The 23,335-nt window shown below is 37.5% G+C and overlaps 3 protein-coding genes across 3 annotated transcripts; all 3 read right to left on the minus strand.

Annotated features, from left to right (window-relative positions):
- Positions 1-665: 665 nt before the first annotated feature.
- LOC139166019 (mas-related G-protein coupled receptor member H-like) lies at positions 666-1,760 on the minus strand. Its single transcript, XM_070749279.1, has one exon. It carries the CDS (start codon positions 1,642-1,644, stop codon positions 769-771), a length of 876 nt encoding a protein of 291 aa, XP_070605380.1. The 5' UTR covers positions 1,645-1,760; the 3' UTR covers positions 666-768.
- A 5,362-nt stretch (positions 1,761-7,122) lies between these two features.
- Positions 7,123-8,058, minus strand: LOC139165511 (mas-related G-protein coupled receptor member H-like). The gene has a single exon (XM_070748689.1). It carries the CDS (start codon positions 8,056-8,058, stop codon positions 7,123-7,125), a length of 936 nt encoding a protein of 311 aa, XP_070604790.1.
- A 5,795-nt stretch (positions 8,059-13,853) lies between these two features.
- Positions 13,854-14,717, minus strand: LOC139165512 (mas-related G-protein coupled receptor member H-like). The gene has a single exon (XM_070748690.1). The coding sequence runs from the start codon at positions 14,715-14,717 to the stop codon at positions 13,854-13,856; it is 864 nt and encodes a 287-aa protein (XP_070604791.1).
- Between the last annotated feature and the right edge of the window lie 8,618 nt (positions 14,718-23,335).

Here is a 23,335-nt window from a genome sequence, read left to right on the forward strand (position 1 = left end):
CACACTGTGGGTGTGGCTTATGCAGGATACCCTGCATTTTCTTTCATCTTTCAGTGCAAATTGGGTGCTCTGGGATGGAGCTCCATTTTCGGTAACCATTGTGTTCCACCCTGTCCGGGCTCAGCCCACCCCTGGTTACACCAGCTGGCATAGTCGATTTCTTTGTTGTGCACAGGAACATAGCAGGGGTGGATTCCACTTCATCACCGGTTCACAGCACCCCGGAAGGAGGAGGAAGAGGAGGAGAAGAAAGTTGTGGTCTCCATTCCTTCCCTCTCACTACTCCGATCCTTTTTTTTTTCATAGCTAAATGCTATCCTAAAATTCCATATTTACCCATATCTACAGAAAAATATCAATTCATATGAACTGCTTTATATATTGTTTCAAATTAATATCCTATATAGTGAAGAAGGTAATAGTAATTATTAAAATTCCAAAATTTCCACACACTAACTCATTTTTTTGTTGCAATTTATCTTTCCCTCTGGTGGTACAATGTATGTTTACCCATTTTAATATTAATTCAACAAGTCCAGTTTATACCATTCTGTAATATAATTGTGATTTCCCAAAATTACTGTCTATTTGTATAAATAGTTATATTTAAATGTTTAATATCAAAAGCTTGTTCATTTTCTATATTGATTATCATGAAAACAGACTTTTGAGGCACACAAAAAATGTTTATATTTTATTTTTGGAGCAGTAAAAACATTTTTGAAGCCAAGCAACATCCAGCATTGGAGACAAGTTAAAATTATGCTTTTACAGAGAGGTTGAAACTCTGTTTGTAGCATTCTCTGTGCTTTCAGGAGCTTCATCTTCCCTGAAGACTCTTTGAAAAACGACCTTGATGCTCTGTCTGGTCTGAGCTCGTTTCTTTCTCCCAACCAGATAATAGATTATTGGGTTAACACTGCTGTTTAGGGAACCACCCAAAACTATATACAAAGCGAAGGAAGTACTTTGCTTAGAATGATCATTATAAAGATAAGAAACATAGAACCCGTAAATATTTAATGGAAGATTAAAAATAAGGAAACAGAGAAGAGTAATTAAGATCATCACTAACATTCGTCTACGTTTCATCTGTTTAGGTTTAAGACAAAGTTTTATGAATAGGATCACAGTAGAGGCTGTGATCAATGGAAGGCAAAGAATAGAAGCCACAATTAAAGAGACATGGAAGGAGTGATTATTATAATAAGCATAATTCAGAATGCTTGCAATTCCTTCCAGGAGGAAAGAGCTGATCCAGAGGAAGGTACAGACAGCAGAGGACAGAGGTTTTGGCCGGGAACAGCGATGCCAGATTGGAAAGAAGACACACACACACCGGTCAATGCTGATGGCTGTCAGAAGAAATAGACTATTGATATACGTGAAGCCCATGAGCCCACTTATGACATTAATGAATACAAAGGTAAAAGGGATATTTATCTGTAACATATAGGCTATAAATTGATGAATGCAAACTATAGCCAAAAATAAAAGAAATCCAAAGTCAGCAATAGCCAAATTAAGAATCAACACAGTGAAAGGGGTCCTCTTAATCTGGAAGCCAAGTAGCCAGATAACAATTCCATTTAATGGGACTCCAATACAGCAGATGATTGATAATATGGTAAGAAGATCAATCATATTTTTGCTCAATGTAAATAATTGATAGAAGTTCTGAATACTCTGCTCTAGTACTTCACACTGAAATCCACCAAGATACTTTTGTAATGCAGCAATAATCTCTGATTTTTGAATGGAAGTTCCTATAAGAAGAAAAGAAAGAAGAATGCATTTAATCATTCCTCTTTAATTATCATATAATCATGCATAGCTCATTTAATAATAACAACAACGAAGTAGGGGCAGCATAAAAGTTAAACAAACAAACAAACAACAATAATACCATCAATAGAACATCAATTGTTCTATAAACAATAAAGTGATGCATAACTTACAGAAACCCATAACGGACAAGTTGTCACTCCCATCAAGTAGAATGTTGGAGTTTCTCGACATCTGGAGCCAAATAGATTATATGACTCAAAAATGTTGTCTAAGCAATAATGTCCAGCAACTGCAGAACTAACGGAAAAAATGACAGAAAAAAAGTAATAAAATTAAAAAGTTATTACCAGAAGTAATAGGTGCCCTTCAATGCAATCCCAAAACATTTGAAGCTTTCCTTAAAACAACATTGGCATTGACAAAATCACCATCAGTCAATTGCAAAAGGCAGATTTACTTAGGAAAACCTGCACATTGTGACAATTCCTTTAACACCATCAAACTATCACATCTCTCCGTCCCAGATTCTTGGGAAGAACAGGATAGATATCTAAACTCACCAAATCCAATCTGAATATCTGGTCAATAAATTATAATTTATTAAACTAGGATCTAGCTGACAATTCAGAACAATGAAACATTTTAAAATACAATAAAATCAATCAAAAAATATATATCCCCTTAGCAGGATAGCTGCTTCCACTATCCACAAAATGTGTCTATTTTTTAAATCATGTGATAGAAGCTTAATTGCACTGTTCAGCTTTCAGGACATGCTTTGTTCAAAGCTTCTTAGCAATTGAGAAGCCCTTTCATGATTTGCACACCTCTTCTGTTTAGAGGGTATAATGGACTTGATGACCTGCATAGTCCCTTTCAACTCTAACAATAAATAAATAAATACTCACAACCCAAATAACTAAATAAATTAAATGAAAAGCTGGGAGTGAGATTTTACATTTAGCCATAGAGTTCTGTGGTGTTAACTATACCATCTTAATAATCCCACAAATCCTATTCTGAACTAAAGAACTGAAAAGGTATTTGAAAATAACAATTATCACCATTCAAGTGCTACCTTTACTCAAGACGTACCTGTTGAAGATAGGAAGAATCTCCAGGAGAGACAAGCAGTTCTGAGATGAGGTTACTGTTGTCTGTCAATTGAAGCAATTGGAATAGAGAATTTATGTGGCCCAAGCCACAAAGTTATGTAGAAAAACAACCTCAGAGGACTTGCTGGATTTTACAAATTAAAATTTTCACACGCCTGATTTCCGGAAAAAGTACTTAGAAACATAGAAACATAGAAGACTGACGGCAGAAAAAGACCCCATGGTCCATCTAGTCTGCCCTTTTACTATTTCCTGTATTTTATCTTACAATGGATATATGTTTATCCCAGGCATGTTTAAATTCGGTTACTGTGGATTTACCAACCACGTCTGCTGGAAGTTTGTTCCAAGGATCTACTACTCTTTCAGTAAAATAATACTTTCTCATGTTGCCTTTGATCTTTCCCCCAACTAACTTCAGATTGTGTCCCCTTAAATATGGGAACTTAATTTGGAAGAAGGAACAACCTAAAAAACAAAATCTGGCTGAAAAGCAGCTCAGTTTGGATGTGAAGTTTATTATTATTACAACTGTATACATGGTATGTTTGTATGTATGTTTGGTTTTTATATATTAAGGGGTTTTAATTTGTTTTTAGTATTGGATTTTAATGTATATTTTCATGATTGTTGTTAGCCGCACCGAGTTTTCGGAGAGGGGCGGCATATAAATCCAATAAAACTAAACTAACTAAACTATTATTTAGATAATATTTTCATTGTCCTAAACTAAGGCAATCCGTTCTGCTGATATCTAAAACAAGGGTGAACTTGTTCAATAGTTTCTGCAGCGAAATTTGCAAGTTTCATGGACTTGCTCTTTTAAAAAAAATAATAATAATAATCTTCACTAAGTTTCTACATGTAAAATCAATCTAAACAAAACATACAGAGAAAAAAAGGAAGAAAAATGAAGGAAACTAGATAAATATATAGAACATATAGAGCGTTCAATTTCAATGATGTTCGATATATGCAGATAGATAGATAGTTTTCTTATATTTATTTGTTGTATAAAAGACATAATTTGTCAACCATATTGTTGACTATCTCTATTAAGCGACCTAATATTATGTATTTTTTTATCTAGTATGTGGAAATGTGTATTTATTTTCTTTAGTTCTGTATACTATATTGGATATTTGGTTATTTCTGAGGAAGGTACAAATCATTTTGGGGGGGCTTATGTTACATTGATTTATGGTGCAATGTTTCTATATTTTCATTTTATTTGGGTACGGCGGGAGTGTCTAGTTTTATTTTCCTTTTAGGTTTTTTATATATTTTTTCTGTTTGAGCCATTTTACCAATTTTCCCATATTTTGTAAAATTCAGATTTATCTTTATCCTGTAATTCCAAAGTTATTTTGGTTATTTCCGTGCACTCAAGGACCTTAATTATGAAGTTTAAAGTTGTGGGGCCTGTTTCTGTTTTCCACTTTTGCGCATATAGGAATCTTGCTGCCTTTACAATATTGTCTTCATTTTTAAATTTCTGCCTTGCAATTCCAAGAAGCAAATGTTCAGGTTTTAAAAGGAATGTCTGTGCCACAATTTGCTCTAGATAGCTTTTCATTTTGCGCCACAATTTTTTTAGCAAGTGGGCAAGTCCACTGTAAGTGGTAGTAGGTCCCTATTTCCCTTTTGCATTTCCTACATAGTGGTGAAACATTTGGATACAGTTTGTTGAGTCGTGCCGGGGGATGTGTGTGTGCCAATGGTAAAACATTTTATATAGGTTTTCTTTGTATGATGTTGCTAGTGTTAATTTGTCGTTTGTGTTCCATATTTTTTCCCATGGACTTGCTCTTAATGTATACTACAAGAATGGTGGAAGGTCTTAAGCATAAAACGTATCAGGAAAGACTTGATGAACTCAATCTGTATAGTCTGGAGGACAGAAGGAAAAGGGGGGACATGATCGAAACATTTAAATATGTTAAAGGGTTAAATAAGGTTCAGGAGGGAAATGTTTTTAATAGGAAAGTGAACACAAGAACAAGGGGACACAATCTAAAGTTAGATGGGGGAAAGATCAAAGGCAACATGAGAAAATATTATTTTACTGAAAGAGTAGTAGATCCTTGGAACAAACTTCCAGCAGACGTGGTTGGTAAACCCACAGTAACTGAATTTAAACATGCCTGGGATAAACATATATCCATGGTAAGATAAAATACAGGAAGTAGTATAGGGGCAGACTGGATGGACCATGAGGTCTTTTTCTGCCATCAGTCTTCTATGTTTCTATATTTCTATACTTATATTTATGATCTATAAAGCCCTTCATGGCATCGGACCAGAATTACTCCGGGACCGCCTTCTGCCGCACGAATCCCAGCGACCGGTTAGGTCTCACAGAGTTGGCCTTCTCCGGGTCCCGTCGACAAAGCAATGTCGTCTGGCGGGACCCAGGGGAAGAGCCTTCTCTGTGGAGGCCCTGACCCTCTAGAACCAACTCCCCCTGGAGATTAGAATTGCCCCCACCCTCCCTGTCTTTCATAAATTGCTTAAGACCCACCTGTATCGCCAGGCATGGGGGACCTGAGAAGTCTCGCCCGGGCCTATACAGTTTATGTATGGTATATTTGTGTGTATGTTTTCTTTTTAATAAGGGTTTTTTAGTGATTTTTAATTATTACATTTGTTATATATTGTTTTGTTGTTGTAGTGAGCCGCCCCGAGTCTACGGAGAGGGGCGGCATACTAATCTAATTAAAAATAATAATAATAATAATAATAATAATAATAATAATAATAATAATAATTAGCAGACTTGCTAATTTTTGAAGCATATTTGTAGATTAAGATAAAATCCTGACATGATCCATTAGGGGTTTTATGAAAGAAGCAAGTTGACTCCTGTTCAAAAATCCATTAATTCTCCTGAAACTCAATGCTGAATTTACGATATTTATTTATTTATTGATTGATTGATTGGTTTTGTCCAATACACAATGAGGGTAAAATACATAATGAAGGTTATAGAGGAGATACTCATAGTAAAATATATCTAAGAAAGAATAGAAGAGAAGATATAGGAATAGAACATATCAATGAAAGAATAGAAGAAGAGATAGAGGAATAGAAGAAAGGTATAGGAGATATAGGAGAGCAATAGAAGCAAGGGAACGGAAGGCACGCTAGTGCACTTGTATTCGCCCCTTACTGACCTCTTAGGAATCTGGATAGGTCAATCATGGATAATGTAAGGGTAAAGTGTTGGGGCTTTGGGGATGACACTATGGAGTCCGGTAATGAGTTCCACGCTTTGACAACTCGGTTACTGAAGTTGTATTTTTTACAGTCAAGTTTGGAGCAGTTAATACTAAATTTAAATCTGTTGTATGCTCTTGCGTAATTGTGGTTGAAGCGGAAGTAGTCGCCGACAGGCAGGATGTTGCAGCATATGATCTTGTGGGCAATACTTAGATCATATTTAAGGCGTCTTAGTTCTAAGCTTTCTAGGCCCAGGATTGAAAGTCTAGTCTTGTAGGGTATTCTGTTTCGAGTGGAGGAGTGAAGGGCTCTTCTGGTGAAGTATCTTTGGACATTTTCAAGGGTGTCAATGTCTGAGATTATTTTGTTATATATATTAATATTTATTAGATTTGTATGCCGCCCCTCTCCGAAGACTTGGAGTGGCAATATGGGTTTCAAACAGATGAATTGTATTTGAGGATTGGTCTGGCAAACGTTTTGTAACCTCTGGTAAGCTACTCCTATCCCTATGTTTCTCATAACTAAATGCCCCCTTAAATTCCACATTTACCTGTATTTACAGTAAAATATCAATTCATATTAAGTGCTTTATATATTGTTTCAAATTAATATCCTATATAGGGAAGAAGGTAATAGTAATTATTCAAATTCCAAAATGTCCACACACTAACTCATTTATTTCCATTTTTTGGTTGCGATTTATCTTTCTCTCTGGTGGTACAATATATGTTTACCAATTTTAATATTAATTCAACAAGTCCAGTTTATTCTGCAACATAATTGTGATTTCCCAAAATTACTATCTATTTGTATAAATAGTTATATTTAAATGTTTAATATCTTTAAATAAAAGTTTGTTCATTTTCTATATTGATTATCATGAAGACATACTTTTTTTGAGGCACACAAAATATGTTTATATTTTATTTTTGGATCAGGAAAGACATTTTTGCAGCCGAGCAACATCCAGCATTGGAGACAAGTTAAAATTATGCTTTTACAGAGAGGTTGAAACTCTGTTTGTAGCATTCTCTGTGCTTTCAGGAGCTTCATCTTCCCTGAAGACTCTTTGAAAAACGACCTTGATGCTCTCTCTTGTCTGAGCTTGTTTCTTTCTCCCAACCAAATAATAGATTATTGGGTTAACACTGCTGTTTAGGGAAGCACCCAAATTCATGTACCAATTGAAGGAAAAACTTCGGTAAAAATATCTATCATAAGCAATAGAGAACCCGTAAATATTTAATGGAAGATTAAAAATAAGGAAACAGAGAAGAATAATTAAGATCATCACTAACAATCGTCCACGTTTCATCTGTTTAGGTTTAATACAAATTTTGACGAATAGGATTACAGTAGAAGCTGTGATCAATGGAAGGCAAAGCACGTAAGTCACAATTAAAGAGATATTTAAAAAGTCATCGTAATAAAATACATAATTCAGAATGTTTTGAATTCCTTCCAGGAGGACAGAGAGGATCCAGAGGAAGGCACAGACAGCAGAGGACAAACGTTTTGGCCGGGAACAGCGATGCCAGATTGGGAAGAGGACACACACACACCGGTCAATGCTGATGGCTGTCAGAAGAAAGAGACTATTGATATACATGATGCGAGTGAGCCAACCTATGTGAATCCAAAAATTGGTAAACAAAGTAATTCCTTGTGACATACGGACTATAAAATAATATATGCAAGATATAGCCAAAAATAAAAGAAAACCAAAGTCAGCAATAGCCAAATTAAGAATCAACACAGTGAAAGGGTTCCTCTTAATCCGGAAGCCAAGTAGCCAGATTACAATTCCATTTAGTGGGACGTCAATACAGCAGATGATTGAGATTAATATAAATATAATAAAAAAAGGCACAGGTTTGACCTCAATCTCCATAATTGGTAGAAGTGATGTATATTCAGAATACTCTGCTCTCATACTTCACACTGGAATCCACAAAGGGACTTTTGTAATGCAGCAATAATCTCTGCTTCTTGAATGGATGTTCCTATTAGAAGAAAAGAAAGAAGAGCAAATTCAATCATTCCTCCATAATTATATTGTCATATGTAGCTCATTTAACAACAGCAACAATAATAGAAACATAGAAACATAGAAGATTGACGGCAGAAAAAGATCGCATGGTCCATCTAGTCTGCCCTTATACCATTTCTTGTATTTTATTTTAGGATGGATCTATGTTTATCCCAGGCATGTTTAAATTCAGTTATGGGGATTTACCAACCACGTCTGCTGGAAGTTTGTTCCAAGCATCTACTACTCTTTCAGTAAAATAATATTTTCTCACAATACTTCTAATCTTTCCCCCAACTAACCTCAGATTGTGCCCCCTTGTTCTTGTGTTCACTTTCCTATTAAAAACACTTCCCTCCTGAACCTTATTTAACCCTTTAACGCATTGAAATGTTTCGATCATGTCCCCCCTTTTCCTTCTGTCCTCCAGACTATACAGATTGAATTCATGAAATCTTTCCTGATAAGTTTTATGATTAAGACCTTCCACCATTTTTGTAGCCCATCTTTGGACCTGTTCAATTTTATCACTATCTTTTTGTAGATGAGGTCTCCGCAACTGAACACAGTATTCCAAATGTTATTTTACATTTGGAAACATTAAACTGCGGTTTCCATTGCTTTGACCACTTATCTAGTAAAGCTAAATCATTTGCCATATTATAGACGCCTCCAGGAATATCAACCCTATTGCACACTTTAGAGTCATTGGCAAATAGGCAAACCTTCCCTACCAAACCTTCTCCTATGTCACTCACAAACATATTAAAAAGAATAGGACCCAAAACAGACCCTTTTGGCACACCGCTTGTAACAAGGCTCTGCTTAGAATACTCGCCATTAATAACAACCCTCTGATATCTACGCTTCAGCCAACTGAAAATCCACTGAACTATCCAGGGATTAAGTCCAATCTTCACTAATTTATCTATCAGCTCTTTATGTGGAACAGTATCAAAGGCTTTGCTGAAGTCCAGATAGGCAATATCCATGGCACCACCTTCATCCAACACCTTTGTGACATAGTCAAAGAAATCAATGAGATTAGTCTGACATGATTTGCCTTCAGTAAAGCCATTCTGGTTTGGGTCCAATAAGTTATTGTTTTTAGGTGCTGATTTTTCCTCTTTTTGAGTAGAGTCTCCATCATTTTAACTATAACTGATGTCAAGCTAATTGGCCTGTAGTTACCAGCTTCTTCTCTACTGCCCTTCTTGTGGATAGGCACAACACTGGCCATTCTCCAATCCTCAGGAACATCTCCTGTTAACAGGGATTGGTTAAACAAATCAGTCAGGGGGGTAGCAATGACAGATCTGAGTTCTTTAAGAATTCTGGGGTGGATGCCATCAGGACCCAATACCTTATTTGTCTTTTATCGTTCAAGTTCTTCTAAGACATCGGCTTCTAAGATCACTGGAGCTGAATCCCTACAGCTGGAAGCAATGCTACATCCACCCATAGTATTATATTGTAAGCTGACTTCTGAGAAAACTGAAGAGAAGTAGCTATTCAAATGGTCAGCGACCTCCTTATTCCCATCAATGTATGTATTATCTCCAGTACTAAGCTTTGTGATGCTGCAGTTTTTCTTCTTCCTATCACTAATATATATCTGAAAAAGGTTTTATTCACTTTCTTCACAGATTTGGCAATTTCTTCCTCTTTTGAGGCTTTAGCAGCATATATTATCTGTTTCGCCTCCTTCTGTCTCATTTATATACCTCTCTGTCAGCTATACTTCCAGACTCTTTATATCTCCTATAGGCAGCCTTTTTTTCATTGACTATAGCCCTTACATCATTGCTAAACCATAGCGGTTTCTTCTTCCTTTTACCCTTAGTTATTTGCCTTACATACAGTCCACAGGGTTTTAAGATGGCCTTCTTTAATACAGTCCACTGGGCACTTGCTCCTGCCATTTTATCCCTGCCCTTTAATTCATTATTTAAATATTCACCCATTTTATTGAAATTTGTTTTTCTGAAATCCAATACTTTGGTTGTAGTATAGGATTGCTCACAATTAGTTTTTACATCAAACCACAAACTTAGGTGGTCACTACAACCTAAGTTTTCTCCCACCTTAACCTCTGAAACCTGGTTCCCATTCGTAAAAACTAAATCTAGAATATTCTCCCCTCTAGTTGGTGTCTTAACCAGCTGTGCCAGAGCTGCTCCTGTAAGGGCCTCTACTATATTCTTACTTTTTCATGTAAGGGCACTGGGGATATTCCAGTCAACAACAGGCATGTTGAAATCACCCATAACCACAATATCTCCCTTTACTGCCATTTGGGTAATTTCATCCACCATCTTTTTGTCATAATCCTCAGATTGCCCTGGAGGCCTATAGATCACCCCAAATCTAATGACAGAACCCTCTGTAGTTTGCATGCAAACCCATAGAGTCTCCAGCTCTTTACATGTACAGTATTTTGAATTAGTGTTGCTTTTATTATTTATTTATTACTTGGATTTGTATGCCGCCCCTCTCCGAAGTTGTGGGGTCTCTTTCTGTTTTCCAATTTTGTGCATATAGGTATCTTGCTGCCTTTACAATATTATCTTCATTTTTAAATTTCTGCCTTGCAATTCCAAGAAGCAAATGTTCAGGTTTTAAAAGGAATGTCTGTGCCACAATGTGCTCTAGATAGCTTTTCATTTTGCGCCAATTTTTTTTAGCAAGTGGGCAAGTCCACTGTAAGTGGTAGTAGGTCCCTATTTCCCTTTTGCATTTCCAACATAGTGGTGAAACTTTTGGATATAGTTTGTTGAGTCGTGCTAGGTGTGTGTGTGCCAGTGGTAAAACGTTTTATATAAGTTTTCTTTGTATGATGTTGCTAGCGTTAATTTGTAGTTTGTGTTCCAAATTTTTTCCCATGGACTTGCTCCTAATTTATACATATATTTGTGACCTATAAAGTCCTTCATGGCATCGGACCAGAATACCTCCGGAACCGCCTTCTACCATACGAATCCCAGTGACTGATTAGGTCCCATAGAGTTGGCCTTCTCCGGGACCCGTCGACGAAGCAATGTCGTCTGGCGGGACCCAGGGGAAGAGCCTTCTCTGTGGCGGCCCCGACCCTCTGGAACCAACTCCCCCCGGAGATTAGAATTGCCCCCACCCTCCCTGTCTTTTGTAAACTACTTAAAACCCACCTCTGCCACCAGGCTTAGGAGCCTGAGACGTCTCCCCCGGCCTCTACAGTTTATGTATAGTATGTTTGTGTGTATATTTTCTTTCTAATAAGGGGTTTTTAGTGATTTTTAATTATTAGATCGCGGAGAGGGGCAGCATACAAATCTAAATAATAATATTAATAATAATAATAATAATAATATTAATAATATTAATATTAATAATAATAATAATAATAATAATAATTATTATTATTATTATTATTATTATTATTATTATTATTATTAGCAGACTTGCTAATTTTTGAAGCATATTTGTAGATTAAAACAAAATCCTTACATGATCCATTAGGGGTTTTATGAACGAAGCAAGTTGACTCCTAGCTCTGTTCAAAAATCCATTGCTCCTTAAGAGTTTTAATTCTCCTGAAACTCAATGCTGAATTCATGATATTTATTTATTTATTGATTGATTGATTGGTTGGTTGGTTTTGTCCAATACACAATGAGGGTTTTACTGGGTATACACATAGTAAAATACATGATGAAGGTTATAGAGGAGATACTCATAGTAAAATATATCTAAGAAAGAATAGAAGAGAAGATATAGGAATAGAACATATCAATGAAAGAATAGAAGAAGAGCTATAGGAATAGAAGAAAGGTATAGGAGATGTAGGAGAGCAATAGGACAGCGGACGGAACTCACGCTAGTGCACTTGTACTCGCCCCTTACTGACCCCTTAGGAATCTGGATAGGTTAACCATGGATAATCTGAGTGTAAAGTGTTGGGGGTTTGGGGATGACACTATGGAGTCTGGTAATGAGTTCCACGCTTTGACAACACAGTTACTGAAGTAGTATTTTTTACAGTCAAGTTTGGATTTGTTAATACTAAATTTAAATCTGTTGTGTGCTCTTGTGCAGTTTTGGCTGAAGCTGAAGTAGTCGCCGACAGGCAGGATGTTGCAGCATATGATCTTGTGGGCAATACGTAGATCATGTTTAAAGCATCTTAGTTCTAAGCTTTCTAGACCCAGGATTGAAAGTCTAGTCTCGTAGGGTCTTCTATTTCGAGTGGAGGAGTGAAGGGCTCTTCTGGTGAAGTATCTTTGGACATTTTCAAGGGTGTCAATGTCTGAGATTATTTTGTTATATTTATTATTATTTATTAGATTTGCATGCCGCCCCTCCCCGAAGACACGGAGCGGCGATATGGGTTCCAAAAAGATGAGTTGTATTCGAGGATTGGTCTGGCAAACGTTTTGTAAGCTCTGGTAAGCAGTGTGAGATTGCCAGAGCAGAAGCTACGTAGGATTAGGTTTACAACTCTTGAAGCCTTCTTGACTATATTGTTGCAGTGGGCTTTGACACTTAAATCTTTTGTTATTAGTATACCAAGGTCTTTAACCGAGTGGGGGTTATCTGTGATAATTTGATTATTCAGTTCGTATTTGGAGTTCAAATTCTTTTTCCCAAAGTGTAGGACAGAGCATTTGCTGGTTGAGATTTGGAGTTGCCATGGTTTAAGGGTTACACCAGCTGGAACGGTTGATTTCTGTGTTGTGCACAGGAACAGAGCAGGGGTGGGTTCCACTTGGTCACCGGTTCACATCATGAGCTTGAAAAATGAACTCAATGAACACTACAAGGAGGAGGAGGAGGAGAAAGTTGTAATCACCTTTCCTTTTCTCTTGCTTCTCCCATCCCTATGTTTCTCATAACTAAATGCCCCCTTAAATTCCACATTTACCTATATTTACAGTAAAATATCATTTCATATTAAATGCTTTATATATTGTTTCAAATGAATATCCTATACAGTGAATAGAATAGAATAGAATAGAATAGAAAAGAATTTTTTTTATTAGCCAAGCGTGATTGGACACACAAGGAATTTGTCTTGGTGCATATGCTCTCAGCGTACATAAAATAAAATATACATTTGTCAAGAATCATGTGGTACAACACTTAATGATCGTCATAGGGGTCAAATAAGCAATGAAGAAGCAATATTAATAAAAATCTTAGGATATAAGCAACAAGTTACAGTCATACAGTCAACATGGGAGGAAATGGGTGAAAGGAATGATGAGAAAAACTAGTAGAACAGAAGTGCAAATTTAGTAGAAAGTCTGACAGTGTTGAGGGAATTATTTGTTTAGTAGAGTGATGGCATGAAGAAGGTAATAGTACTTATTCAAATTCCAAAATTTCCACACACTAATTCATTTCATTCATTTTTCATTGAGATTTCTCTTTCTCTCTGGTGGTACAAATATATATTTACCAATTTTAAATTTAATTCATCAAGTCCAGTTTATACCATTCTGTAACATAATTGTGATTTCCCAACATTACTATCTATTTATATAAATAGTTATATTTAAATGTTTAAGATCTTTAAATAAAAGCTTGTTCATTTTCTATATTGATTATCCTGAAAACATACTTTTGAGGCACACAAAAAATGTTTATATTTTATTTTTGTATCAAGAAAGACATTTTTGCAGCCGAGTGACATCCAGCATTGGAGACAAGTTAAAATTATGCTTTTACAGAGAGGTTGAAACTCTGTTTGTAGCATTCTCTGGGCTTTCAGGAGCTTCATCTTCCCGGAAGACTCTTTGAAAAATGACCTTGATGCTCTGTCTGGTCTGAGCTCGTTTCTTTCTCCCCACCAGATAATAGATTATTGGGTTAACACTGCTGTTTAGGGAAGCCCCCAGAAGTATGCAATGTTGGAAATAATAGCCTCCGTAAAAATAAGAAGCATAGAAGCCGTAAATATTTAATGGCAGATTAAAAATAAAGAAACAGAGAAGAGTAATTAAGATCATCACTAACAGTCGTCCACGTTTCATCTGTCTAGGTTTCAGACAAATTTTGATGAATAGGATCACAGTAGAGGCTGTGATCAGTGGGAGGCAAAGAACAGAAGTCACAATTAAAGAGAGACGGAAGGAGTAACCATAAACAAATACATAATTCAGAATGTTTGGAATTCCTTCCAGGAGGAAAGAGACGATCCAGAAGAAAGCACAGACAGCAGAGGACAAACATTTTGGCCGGGAACAGCGATGCCAGATTGGGAAAAGGACACACACACACCGATCAATGCTGATGGCTGTCAGAAGAAAGATACCATTGATATACATTATGTGAATGAGCCAATTTGTGATGCCGAAGAAAGTAGATACGACAGAATAGTTAAAACTTGTTAGCACTAAAGGTATAAAATGACAAATACAATATATAGCCAAAAATGAAAGAAGTCCATAGTCAGCAATAGCCAAATTAAGAATCAACACAGTGAAAGGGTTCCTCTTAATCTGGAAGCCAAGTAGCCAGATCACAATTCCATTTAATGGGATTCCAATACAGCAGATGATTAAGAGTGTTATAACAAGAGTATACATATTTTTGTGCGCAATCTAAATAATTGATAGAAGTGCTGGATGCTCAGAATACTTTGCTCTAGTACTTCACACTGAAATCCACCAAGAGGTTTTTGTAATGCAGCAATAATCTCTGATTTTCTAATGGAAGTTCCTATTAGAAGAAAAGAAAGAAGTGCAGATTCAATCATTCCTCCATAATTATCATATTATCAGGACTAGGTCCTATAACAACAACAACAACGATTATAAGAAGAGGGTCTCTTCTATAAACAATAAAGTAATGCATAACTTACGGAAACCCATAACAGACAAGCTGTCACTCACATCAAGTAGAATGTTGTAGTTTCTCGACATCTGGTGCCAAGAAGATTAGAGGACTCAAAACTGTTGGCTAAGCAGTCATGTACTGCAGGACTAATTGAAGAAATGACATAAAAGAAAGGAATAAAATAAAAAAAATATTACCAGAAGTAATAGGTGCCCTTGAATCAGTGATGAGCTCCTTCGGGAACAGTCAGGAATGCAGTTCCGGTAGCAAAATTTGGAGCTCCACCCCAGAGCATCCAATTTGCACTGAAAGATGTTGATACAAAATGCATAAGCCAATGGCCAATCGTCTCAAAAGGTGTCCTTTGAAAATAACAGTTACAAAAAACAAAGCGCTCCCTAATGATGCTAAGAATCTCCAAACAGGACCAGCAGGTCTTTTTTGGAATATAAGGATGAGATCTTTTTCAATCACTCCCCTTGGCCTCCACTTGATGCAGTAGGTCCCTTCTTCAGAGAAAGAGGAATTGAGATGAACATCCTAGCTGCAAGCTTTCTTAGCAGCAAAAAAACAACTTGCGTCAAATGCATATCTGATTTTTGCAATTTAAAGTATAATCACACACACAGGATGAGGAAGTACTTGAAGATTCCATAATACCAAAAACGATAGGAGTTTTAAGGTCGTGAATTGAGATTTGGTTCACAGGGTAATGTACAGTTTAAAAATCTTTTTATTAGATGTGCTATGCTTAAAATTTGGAATAAAGTTTAAAGTTTGGAATTAAAGTTTGGCAGTAGGAAAAGCAAGTAGGATGCTTGGCTTCATAGCTATAGGTATAACAAGCAGGAAGAGGGAGATTGTGATCCCCTTATATAGAGCACTGGTGAGACCACATTTGGAGTACTGTGTTCAGTTCTGGAAACCTCACCTACAAAAAGATATTGACAAAATTGAACGGGTCCAAAGACGGGCTACAAGAATGGTGGAAGGTCTTAAGAATAAAACTTATCAGGAAAGACTTAATGAACTCAATCTGTATAGTCTGGAGGACAGAAGGAAAAGGGGGGAAGTGTTTTTAATAGGAAAGTGAACACAAGAACAAGGGTACACAATCTAAAGTTAGTTGGCGGAAAGATCAAAAGCAACGTGAGAAAATATTATTTTACTGAAAGAGTAGCAGATCCTTGGAACAAACTTCCAAGGTTGGTAAATCCACGGTAACTGAATTTAAACATGCCTGGGATAAACATAGATCCATCTTAAGATAAAATCAGAAAATAGTATAATGGCAGACTAGATGGACCATGAGGTCTTTTTCTGCCGTCAGTCTTCTATGTTTCTATAAATATAAATATAAAACAAGTTATTTCCTAAATTGCCCTTAGTGTTGTTCAAATCCATTTTATTTTTTCACTTTGGGAATCCCAAATAAAAGGACCAGATAATCTTTCCTAAACTCGCAAAAAAAAAAAGTCATTTCAATTTAGTGACTATCAAAGAAAAGACATCTAGCAGGCATTTCTTATCAGTTCATCCTGCATTTTTGAGTTCTGGTATATCTCGTGAAGGCAGGAAAAGATAACATAGATCAGTGATTAATTTCTTCTATCCATTGCCTATGCTTCCTGCAGCACCACAACTGCAGCTTGTTAAATGGCAGAGCAACAGGAGAGCTTTACACGCCCAACCTGTCACTTCAGCTTTGTATGTAAACATTTTTCTCAGAAGGAGCACGGAAGACCATTCGAAATATAACAATGGCTGAAAAGTACAAAATGGCTGACTATTGGCTCATCAGTGTCATGGCCCAGTTGACGCTTTCAATTACTCTTCAAGAGCAGTCTCATCTAAGACACAGGGGGTGGACAGAAAAATGGAAACACCTTGAAAATCCAGATTTTGAATCCAGATTTGTGAAGCTCCCTTCGAACAGTTTTTGTGGAAACTGGATTCTGTACGTGTCTATTGAGCTCTGTGGTGATTTTAGGAGCTGTGGTTTGCGATCCACTCTAACCATTCGCTTTAGAGTCCGACGGTCTCTCTCAGACAACTTCGACTTTCTACCAGACCTGTGCTTGGCTGAGGACGTTTTCCCTTCTCTTTCAAAAGCAGTGAACTTAGAGGAGAGGATATATGAAAGAAAGAAAATATATATGATAAGTGAGAGAAAGGAAAGACAATTGGACACGGGACGAAAGGCACACCAGTGCACTTATGTACGCTCCTACATGTAGATGTAGATGTAGATGTATGCTTGCACACATTGCTCAAAAAAAAAGGGAAAACTTAAACAACACAATATAACTCCAGGTAAATCAAAGTTCTATAACCTGACCCAAAATCCTGTTCATTTGTTTAAATCTTTGAATAAGATTTTGAGTAATGGGTATGGAGGGAAAAGGGAAGGACATCAGAAAGAAGTTGAAGAGTTGCCATGTTTAGCAACTGTGACATCCGGTTAATGATAGAAAGTGGGAGTGCAGAGACTATCATCACTGAGCAATGTAGCCCCATTTAAAACCCCATAGCTTACTGATTAAAAATAAATTGCTGCCTAAACTGCCATCGTAATTTGAGATTCTGGAGACCTCACCTACAAAAAGATATTGACAAAATTGAACCGGTCCAAAGACGGGCTACAAGAATGGCGGAAGATCTTAAGCATAAAACGTATCAGGAAAGACTTCATGAACTCAATCTGTAGAGTCTGGAGGACAGAAGGAAAAGGGGGGACATGATCGAAACATTTAAATATGTTAAAGGGTTAAATAAGGTTCAGGAGGGAAGTGTTTTTAATAGGAAAGTGAACACAAGAACAAGGGGACACAATCTGAAGTTAGTTGGGGGAAAGATCAAAAGCAATGTGGAAAAATATTATTTTACAGAAAGAGTAGTAGATCCTTGGAACAAATTTCCAACAGACGTGGTAGATAAATCCACAGTAACTGAATTTAAACATGCCTGGGATAAACATAGCTCCATCCTAATATAAAATACAGAAAATAGTATAAGGGCAGACTAGATGGATCATGAGGTCTTTTTCTGCCATCAGTCTTCTATGTTTATATGTTTATATGAGATCAATTTGTATCTTGTTGGAAAAAGCTCTATACCGTATTTTTCACTGTATAAGGCGCACCAGTGTATAAGACGCACCTAGATTTTAGAGGAGGAACACAAGGAAAAAAGTATTCTGAACCAAATGGCATAGTATTATACTGTTTAATAAAATGCCAGTGTAGCAGAATACCTTTTACAACCATGCACACTTTTAAAAACCGTGTACAGTTTTTACAAACTTCAAATCTGGAAGCTTCAAGACTTGTGGACTTCAACTCCCAGAATTCCTCCACCAGTCACGCTAGCTCAAAAATGGGAGTTGAAGTCCACTAGCCTTAAACCCATGGCGAGTAGATCCAAACCCCACGCCTTTATCTCGCCTGTTCCACTCAAATGTAAAGCAAGGGAGTTCAGCCTGCTTGCCACATAGACACAGGATTGGCTGTTCACACAAAGCAGAGGGAGGCAAACTCTGCCCACACAAGGCAGAAGAAGAAGAGGAGGAGAAAGATGCAACTGTAAACCTTTTTTTGAAAAAATACTAGATCATTTTAGAACAGCAGCAGCAAAGTCGCTGACAACCAGGAACCCTTGTGAGGACTTCTTCCAACCTGCAAATCCTCCCAGGCAAATCTTCCTTTTCCCCATCCATCATGCAGGCATCCCGAGATGAGTCGCTGGTTAGTCGGTGGCAGCAGATAGATTGGCTCTCTCCTCCACAGACTTACTCTCTCTCCCCTCCAGACACTCTCCTCTTTCTCTCTCTCCCTATTTCTCTCTCCCATCTCTCTCTTTCCCCCCTCCCCTCCCCTTTCTTTCTCCTTTTCTCTCTCTTTTCTCTCTCATCTCTCCTTTTCCTCTCTTTCTCTTTCTCTCCCCTCTCCATCTCCCCTTTCCTCTTTCTCTCTCTCTCTATTTCTCTCTCCCATCTCTCTCTTTTTCCCCTCCCCTTTCTTTCTCTTTTTCTCTCTCTTTTCTCTCTCATCTCTCCTTTTCCTCTCTTTCTCTCCCCTCTCCATCTCCCATTTCCTCTTTCTCTTTCTCAGTACTTCCCTCCCTTCCTCACAGTGCAACCAGAAATTAGTTGAAAACAGGCGAGCGATAAAATGAAAAAAAAACTGAAAGAAAAAGCCACAAGAGGAAGCCGTGTTGCAACAAAATATTAGCAATGCAGCGTCACTAAGTGGCGATGAAGAGGAAGATGAAAAAAAGTTGGTCTGGAATTACCAGGAAACCCTCGCCGACTGAGCAAAAGAGCTGCTTGTTAGCAACTCGCCTCTCCTGGTTTCTGAACCCCAAAGAAAAGAGCCCGAGTTGTGCTTCCTTCCGGGCTACCAAGCTGGCCCAGTGCAGAAAATACCAAGTGTGGGAAGGACGGGATGGTTTTTTGTGCTGTAATTGTCAAGGCAGAGGAGAGTTCCAAGCAAAAGCTGGCCTCTTTCTCCGCAGCATTCTCATCTTTTGGCGGCTGCAGGGCAGTGGGTGGCCGGAAAAGTATAGTGTCTGAGCGGCAGTCCCTTCAGGACTGGGCGGCACAGAAATAATAGATAGATAGATAGATAGATAGATAGATAGATAGATAGATAGATAGATAGACAGACAGACAGACAGACAGACAGACAGACAGACAGACAGACAGACAGACAGACAGACAGACAGACAGACAGACAGACAAACATGGGCGGCACAGAAATAATAAATAAATAAATGATTAAATGATTAAATGATTAAATGATTGAATGAATGAATGAATGAATGAACGAACGAACAAACAAACAAACAAACAAACAAACAAATAAAAAACCCACCCTGTTTTGCCTCAGAGAATTTCAAAATAAAATACTGTACTGTGTGTCTATAACAGTGAGCTCATAATAGGGCAACTCTATCAATATCAAAATGCCACTTAAATAGTTGAGCTAGTTTCAAACTAGATTTTGATTTTCTTTCTCTCTTCCTTACTCCCATTCTTTTTCTTTCTCTTTTCCTTCCTCTCTTTTTTCTAACTGTTTCGCTCTCTTCCTCTCTTCCTCTCTCTCTCCTTCCCTCTCACTCTTTCCCTCTCGGCTTCTGGGCAGGTTTGGAAAACTCTGAGTTGATGATGATTTTTAAGTGAGCCATGGCTCACTGCTCAGCTTAGAGGGAACTATGCTGCAGGGGCAGCCAGCCGCCAAACTGCATGAAAAGCTACCACCACAGGACTACAGGAAGACTGCTGCCACCACCCAACTCCCCCCATGCAGCATTCAGTGTATAAGATGCACTCCGTTTTTGACACACTTTCTTGAGGTGCGTTTTATACACCGAGAAATACGGTAATGCAGATGTGGGGGGTTTTCTTCTTTCAGTTGCTTTTTCCTTTCCAATATTATGTCCCTATGTCATTGTTTGTATTAGTTTGCTGCTTTTCAATTAAGAGATATGACAAGGACAGGGACATCAAGTAAAACCTTGATTTTATCTGCCTCAATTGATGGCACTTTGGTTTATTCAATGCACCTCTCCTATCTACGAGATATATGAATTTATTTGGTAATTCTTTGGTTCTAATTTGGCATCTTAAATGTACAAAACCTTTCCACCAAAAAGAGCCTGAAAATGTCTCTCACATTTGTTAGATATTGTTTCAATGCACAGAAATATTGAATAAATGGAATGATTTTTCTCATCTGTGAGATGAGTTTGCTTGGTGAGCTGTCACTTGGTCACAGTTTAACATCTTGAAGACAAATGGCCTTTCACCAGCATCTCAGACCCTCCCGAGTCAAATGTAAAATTCTGCCTGGACAATTCTCTCCATAATATGTACTTGGGATTCTTGATATTTATCTCTTAAATAACTTCTCAGGAGCCAGAATCAATGCCTTCAAGGAGTTGGAACCCTAGACATTAGATAATATTTATTTATTTATATTGTCCAATATACAATGAGAGTTTTAGTGGATATATATATTTATATATAAACTTCCTCCCTCGTCCAGCACATTAAAAAAACAGGGCATGAAATTGACTTTGAAAAACTAAATTACTTTCCAAAACAGAAAATGTGTACAAAAGAATAATCATGGAGGCCATAGAGATAGAAAAACACCCCCTAAGCATGAACAAACGAGATGACACGTCCCGCCTACCAGAGATTTGAAAACCAGCCTAAAACACAAAAACATATCCTAATCATCACCATGTCAATCCTTTAACTAAATGTGATTCCACCAACCAATCAAATCATTAAAACATAGCCACCCAATCTATTTGCTACATTCAAACCAAATCTCCACCCCCACCACTATATATAAGGAACAAATGGCAGTTGCAAATAAACTATATTTACAGCAGCACGAAGCTTATAACTTCAGCCTGATGATGGTGAATGTGATTTCACCGAAACGTCGCACTGTAAGTGGTAGTAGGTCCCTATTTCCCTTTTGCATTTCCAACATAGTGGTGAAACGTTTGGATATAGTTTGTTGAGTCGTGCAGGGGTGTGTGTGTGAGTGCCAATGGTAAAACATTTTATATAAGTTTTCTTTGTATGATGTTGTTAGCGTTCATTTGTCGTTTGTGTTCCAAATTTTTTCCCATTGACTTGCTCTTAATGTATACTACAAGAATGGTGGAAGGTCTTAAGCATAAAACGTATCAGGAAAGACTTAATGAACTCAATCTGTATAGTCTGGAGGACAGAAGGAAAAGGGGGGAACATGATCGAAACATTTCAATATGTTAAGGGGTTAAATAAGGTTCAGGAGGGAAGTGTTTTTAATAGGAAAGTGAACACAAGAACAAGGGGACACAATCTAAAGTTAGATGGGGGAAAGATCAAACGCAACATGAGAAAATATTATTTTACTGAAAGAGTGGTAGATCCTTGGAACAAACTTCCAGCAGACGTGGTTGGTAAATCCACAGTAACTGAATTTAAACATGCCTGGGATAAACATATATCCATGGTAAGATAAAATACAGGAAGTAGTATAGAGGCAGACTGGATGGACCATGAGGTCTTTTTCTGCCGTCAGTCTTCTATGTTTCTATATTTCTATACTTATATTTATGATCTATAAAGCCCTTCATGGCATCGGACCAGAATTACTCCGGGACTGCCTTCTGCCGCACGAATCCCAGCAACCGGTTAGGTCCCACAGAGTTGGCCTTCTCCGGGTCCCGTCGTTTGCAATGTCGTTTGGTGGGACCCAGGGGAAGAGCCTTCTCTGTGGCAGCCCCAGCACTCTGGAATCAACTCCCTCCAGAGATTCGAACAGCCCCCACCCTCCTCGCCTTCCGTAAAATGTTGAAGACCCACCTCTGCCGCCAGGCATGGGGGACTTGAGACATCTCCCCTGGGCCTATACAGTTTATGTATGGTATGTTTGTGTGTATGTTTTCTTTTTAATAAGGGGTTTTTAGTGATTTTTAATTATTAGATTTGTTATATATTGTTTTGTTGTTGTAGTGAGCTGCTCCGAGTCTGCGGAGAGGGGCAGCATACTAATCTAATTAATAATAAAAATCCATTAGGGGTGATGAAAGAAGCAAGTTGACTCCTAGCTCTGTTCAAAAATCCATTGCTCCTTAAGAGTTTTAATTCTCCTGAAACTCAATGCTGAATTCATGATATTTATTTATTGATTGGCTGATTGGTTTTGTCCAATACACAATGAGGGTAAAATACATGATGAAGATTATAGCGAGATACTCATAGTAAAATATATCTAAGAAAGAATAGAAGAGAAGATATAGTAATAGAACATATCAATGAAAGAATAGAATAAGAGATAGAGGAATAGAAGAAAGGTATAGGAGATATAGGAGAGCAATAGGATAGGAAACGGAAGGCACATTAGTGCACTTGTACTCACCCCTTACTGACCTCTTAGGAATCTGGATAGGTCAACCATGGATAATCTAAGGGTAAAATGTTGGGGGTTTGGGGATGACACTATGGAGTCCGGTAATGAGTTCCATGCTTTGACAACTCGGTTACTGAAGTCGTGTTTTTTACAGTCAAGTTTGGAGCAATTAATACTACATTTAAATCTGTTGTGTGCTCTTGCGTAATTGTGGTTGAAGCTGAAGTAGTTGCCGACAGGCAGGATGTTGCAGCATATGATCTTGTGGGCAATACTTAGATCATGTTTAAGGCATCTTAGTTCTCGGCTTTCTAGGCCCAGGATTGAAAGTATAGTCTTGTAGGGTATTCTGCTTCCATCTATTCTTGTGGAGGAGTGAAGGGCTCTTCTGGTGAAGTATCTTTGGACATTTTCAAGGGTGTCAATGTCTGAGATTATTTTGTTATATTTATTAT

Source organism: Erythrolamprus reginae, chromosome 3, assembly GCF_031021105.1.
Source record: "Erythrolamprus reginae isolate rEryReg1 chromosome 3, rEryReg1.hap1, whole genome shotgun sequence".
Lineage (NCBI taxonomy): Eukaryota > Metazoa > Chordata > Lepidosauria > Squamata > Dipsadidae > Erythrolamprus > Erythrolamprus reginae.